The sequence below is a fragment of the Centroberyx affinis genome, unplaced genomic scaffold (assembly GCF_046629955.1).
Source record: "Centroberyx affinis isolate AG114_WGS23_722 - 3 ecotype Tasmania unplaced genomic scaffold, CSIRO-AGI_Caff_v1 ptg000126l_1, whole genome shotgun sequence".
Taxonomy (NCBI): Eukaryota; Metazoa; Chordata; class Actinopteri; order Beryciformes; family Berycidae; genus Centroberyx; species Centroberyx affinis.
In genome coordinates, this window is record NW_027278827.1 from 251,280 (window position 1) to 256,369 (window position 5,090).

The 5,090-nt window shown below is 45.1% G+C and overlaps 1 protein-coding gene across 1 annotated transcript; it reads right to left on the minus strand.

Annotated features, from left to right (window-relative positions):
* Positions 1 to 217: 217 nt before the first annotated feature.
* Positions 218 to 4,015, minus strand: bhlhe40 (basic helix-loop-helix family, member e40). Its single transcript, XM_071529424.1, has 5 exons — positions 3,630 to 4,015; positions 3,376 to 3,439; positions 3,136 to 3,243; positions 2,586 to 2,709; positions 218 to 2,408 (listed from the first exon to the last, which is right to left on the minus strand). The coding sequence occupies exons 1-5, from the start codon at positions 3,704 to 3,706 to the stop codon at positions 1,546 to 1,548; spliced, it is 1,236 nt and encodes a 411-aa protein (XP_071385525.1). The 5' UTR covers positions 3,707 to 4,015; the 3' UTR covers positions 218 to 1,545.
* Between the last annotated feature and the right edge of the window lie 1,075 nt (positions 4,016 to 5,090).

Genomic DNA, 5,090 nt, shown 5'->3' on the forward strand with positions numbered 1-5,090 from the left:
GCCAAAATGCAGCTTCATTCAGTGTATAATCCCTTAGAAATCTTTTCTAAATTGAAATGTTTAGAGCTTGTAATCTAAGACACGCTATTGATTTACACAGGCGCTGCTGCTTTACGGGTTATGTAAGTGTTATGTAAGTATGTGTTGTTATGAGGAGCTGTCAGGTCGGCTGGCTGCAACACGTTTAAGCCATCAGGCAGAGAAACACAAACGTTCATTTCCACAGGGAAAAAAGCTTTATTAATATTTTAATATATATCAACAATACTTTATAGACAAAATATGTACAACAACCTTGTGTTACATCTCAAAATAAAAATCCCAAGTACCTCTTCCTATACAAAACTATTATTTTTGTTTTCAACATTACATTCACTCTCTTCTCTTTGTCACAGACACAAGATTTAAAGCAAATACATTTAAAACCTGCCATCATTGTGTCTGCTTTAAACGAGTAAAGGCAACAGCATGAACTAAGATCAGGCTTAACTTGACCGGGAATTTAGGGGCATGATGCAAACCAGGGTGAGCATGACGCTATGTACACGTTCTCTTGGCATACAGCAAATGACGGCCTCAAACTCCCTCTAGTAGCAATGCAAATACACTCAGTGGGTCACGTATCAAAAATAGAGATGTACAAGTAGTATAAACAAAATAATTACAAGACATTACTTCACAGGAACTCCATCTAGTTGCACAAATAGTAATCTGTCACAAACTGAAATCTAAAAAGCATGTATGGCTGCATCACTCTTCCAATAGACATGAGTGACACGCCTCATATGGTGACAACGCCCTGAATTCTTTGAACATTGATGAACAGTTGTGTCCATTTAGCTGCAAGGTAGTTGATGGGTGAAAGGAGCCATGTATTTTATGACATCTCTGGCCGGCATTAACCAGACATTTATTTGGTAACATTCTAGTCTAAAGAATGTGGTCTGTTGCAGTTACAGGAGCGACAAATGCACAGCAGGTAGATCCTCCAGTCATGGATCTACAGCAGGTAATAATTCAAGCAGCATCTACAGGGGGCTTTTGTTCAATCTTTACATTCATTACAGACCGGCGTGTGCAAAGGGTAGGTCCAAATGGTTGGGAATGGGTGGGGTGGGGACTATCTGCGCATCACATTCTGGATTTACCTCTGACATTCAACACTAAGTGCAGAGAAGCCAAGCCTCACAAAAACCCCACTCGCAATCTCTTGCGCTCTCATCCTCTTATCCTTTGAGTTAACCATCGTCACAGTGTCTCTGAGCCGTTCAACGGGCGATCTGTCAGCCTTCACATGGGCAGCGCCTCAGGGTGCCCCCAACTGTCCCCTGACTGACGATAAAGGGTGGTGACCACTGGGGTTCTGTGTGGGAGTCAGTGTTCATTCTCAGCAAGAGCGAGAAAGATCTGATGGGGCCAAACAACTGCTGTGGTGTTGGATACCAGTGCTTTGTGTTTGCCTACCCTCCCCTAGATGCTTTCCAGTGGGTCAGCCATTCAATCCCTAACATTCGGAGGGCAGGATTCAAACAGAGATAAAACTGTTTAGTCTTTGGTTTCCAAGTTCAACGGGGGAACCTGCTTTAAAGCTTGGAGAAGAGCGGGTGAGTCCATGGGGGTGTGGTGGGGTACTGGGGAACCTGCCCTTGGGGACATCACCAGAGATGAGGGCAGTGTCTCTGGAGGCAAGCTAACTGCAGAGGCGCTCATGCCCGGGTACATGATGGGCATGCCGCCGGTATACCAGCATTTCTCCAGCATGGGCAGATAAGCTGCGGCCGCTGCGGCCGCGGGGGGGATGAGGTAGAAGGGCATGCAAAATGGGGGTTGGTTGGGGGAGAAGTTCATGTAGCCGCCGGGACCTCCCACCATTTGCCCAGAGAGAGCCTCGTCGTCCGAGGAGTCGGACCTGGACTTCTTGGCCCGGGGCTCGTCGCCCTCCTGCTTGATGCCGTCGCCCGTCCTCTCGGACGCAGCGTGCTTGAGCTCCCCTTCCTTGCCGTGGTATTCTGGCCGCTGAGCTTTGGGGTCACGCTTTTCGTGTTCCCCCCCGTAGCCGCTGTCAGTGTCCGTGTCACTGCCGCTCTGCTCGCTCATCCCGTGGGGATAAGTCCTTTGAATGACAGGCACACAGTTCTTGGCATGGCCCTCGGAAGCCCTGGGTGGTTGCCCGGCGGGTTTCTCCTGCTTCTCGGGAGCTCTGTGGACGGGCTCCTCGGGGGGCGGGCTGACGTGATGCTGCAGGACCTCAGCTGCTACCTTGTGGATGTGGCTGATGACGTGGGAGGGGGTCAGGTCCCTGCTGCTCTCCTGGCTGGCCAGGTACTGGAGGACCTCCTTTGCGCACAAGTGGAAGCCAGAGCGGAACATCTCCTCGTTGCTCTCCGCGCTATCGCCCTGATCGCCTGCTGGATTAAAAATGCAAGCTTAAACATCATGTTGATCTTTACTTCAGTTAGTTCTGATAAATCCAACAGAGCTCTCAATAGCTCAGTCTGTTGATGATAAACACAATCTAATGATAAACGATAATAGGCTGCTTGTCTGTATTTTATTTCTATATTGTACTATTTTATCAAACTTACTGATTTGCAGGCCATTCTGTAGTGCGATAATTTTCTGCTGCTGTTGTTCCAGAAGAGTACTCAGGGCTTTGACATGCTTCAGAGTGAGTTCCAGCACCACGGCTTTCTCCAAATGACCCAGCGTCTAAAACAGGAAGACCTTCGATAAGCATGTTGATCTTTCTTATGTAACACATTCTGCAGCTGAACAGAGGACAAGCCTCTAACGCCCGGGAAGCCACGCAATGCGCACACACACACAAAAACACAACAATAACTAACATAATATAAAACTTGTTCAAATTTGGACCAATATTTTAATAAAATTTTTAACATTTTTTAAAAATTAAAAATAATTATAATTCATTAATTTGCCATCCATTTCGCCCTCTCAGAAAGCACAAAGCGTGAAACAATTTTTGAAAACAAATTTTTTTTGAGACTCCGAAACACAGCTTAACTCAATCCAAAGCCTGAAGCGAGGGGCAAACAAACTCTTCAGCAGAACCATGTGGCGTCTCAGATTTTGTGGCTCTGGCCACACATGCCATATGTAGAAGATAATACTCACTGTGAGTTTAAGATGTTCTGGCAACAAATCCTTCAGCTGGGCAATGCATTCGTTGATTCTGTCACGTCTTTTCTTTTCAATGAGTCTGTGTGGCAACTTGTAAGTCTCCTAAAGAGGGATGAAATGTTGTCAGTGAAATCCAGGCTAATAGTTTAATTTGATGAATTAGGCCCTAAATATGGTAAATAGCAGTGGTATTTGGTAAGACACAGAGTAAAAATAAAGTTAACTTTAATTTACCTTGCTGTCATCCCCGCGCTTCATGCCCCTCCTGGGTTTGTACACATACATAGGAAAATCCATTCTTTGGGGAGAAGAAGATAGTCAGTCATTTGTTTGGTTATTTTAGGATTTAGTATAAAGTGCTTTAGAAAAATAGAATAGAATCGAATAGAATAGAATAGAATAGAATAGAATAGAATGGAACAGAACAGAACAGAACAGAACAGAACAGAACAGAATAGAATATTAGAGAAAATAAATTTTCTTCTTACCCTTGCATGTCTGCTATATCCAGCGAAGGGTGTTTTGGCATACAAGGAGGTGGTTGCGCACTGGTAATCCTCTCCATTTCGCTTAACTGTGAAACCCGATAACTCAGTTAAAATATCCTTCAAATGTTCAAAATACGCCTTGGCAGTCGCACTTCAAAAGCGAGACCCCCCCAAAAAACAAACAAAGTATCTCCTGTCGGTACTGTCGTGTCCAATGTATCCTCCCACTGTGGTTGGAGTGAGCTCGGCACGGCGCGCTGTGTGTTGTCACCCCGAGGTCCGGTCTCGGCACTACAGTGTAGAGAGGTTCCACGCCCGCCTGAATGTGTGAGAGCTGGGTGGGGTTTGACTACGTGTTAAATAAACCCTGTGACTGCAGGCACGTCTCTCGGCTGGAGACAGACCCGGCTCCGTCACATGAGCCTCACGTGTTGGACGGTGCTTTCAACGCCTCGCCCTCACCCTCCTCCTCCTCCCTCCTCCTCCCCCTCCCTCGACTTGGTGGAGGACAACCCATTTCTGTAGTAGCCTACAACCCCCCTCCTCCTCCTCCTCCCCTCCCGCCTCCCTCCACCGAGGCCGAGTCCCGTGTACCACCATGCTCCGGCTCTCAGGGCGGAACGTGCGAGCCGACCGTGTTTACATAGACAGAAAGTAGGGCAAAAATTCCCTCGTCAAACTGTTATTATGCGGTAAAAGCTTGTTAACTTTTTTAAATTGCGAAATATATCAGTGTAGCCTATAAGACGAGGTCACAACTGACAACATAAATACCAACAACAAACAAATAGCCTGATACTGCAAGTATAGCTTATTGGCACATTCACAATCCCGGGTTAAGGCTATGAGGTGTGGATGGATAGGCTTAGGCTATAGCCCTTGTAATCCTATAATAATTTTTTGAAGGTTATGCTATACAAATATCACATACAAATATATGTTTCTATATGTAATACCACAGGAAATATGTGTAATGCCATGGGAAGTATATAATATACGATAAGGCCACTGTAAACTCAATATTGAGTGCCACACACGTTTGAAGTCCCTTTAGGAATATTGTAGTGATTTGTCATTAGGTCCAATAACAGTACAACAAAAACAACAGCAACAACAACAACAACTGCTACAGCCTACTACTAATAAAAAATATTAATAGGCCTAATATCTGGTTTCGACTATAAGATATGAATAGGCTGTAGGAGTGAAGTGGGTTTTTCTTATTTACTGGTCTCTGCATAGTTTAATTTTGTTTATTTTTAGCATAAGTGCATAGATAAGGTTACTACAGTTTGTTGGCACTGACCAGGCTTTCATAAACAAGACGAGCCTCCAGGCAGATCAAAACCTGATATCAAATCGCGTCAAATAATGAGCACGGCTTTCGGTAAATAATAATGGCTTTATATGTTACCATGTGGGCAATCATTTATCAGTGTTTCGGCACTGTTGTCCTACATG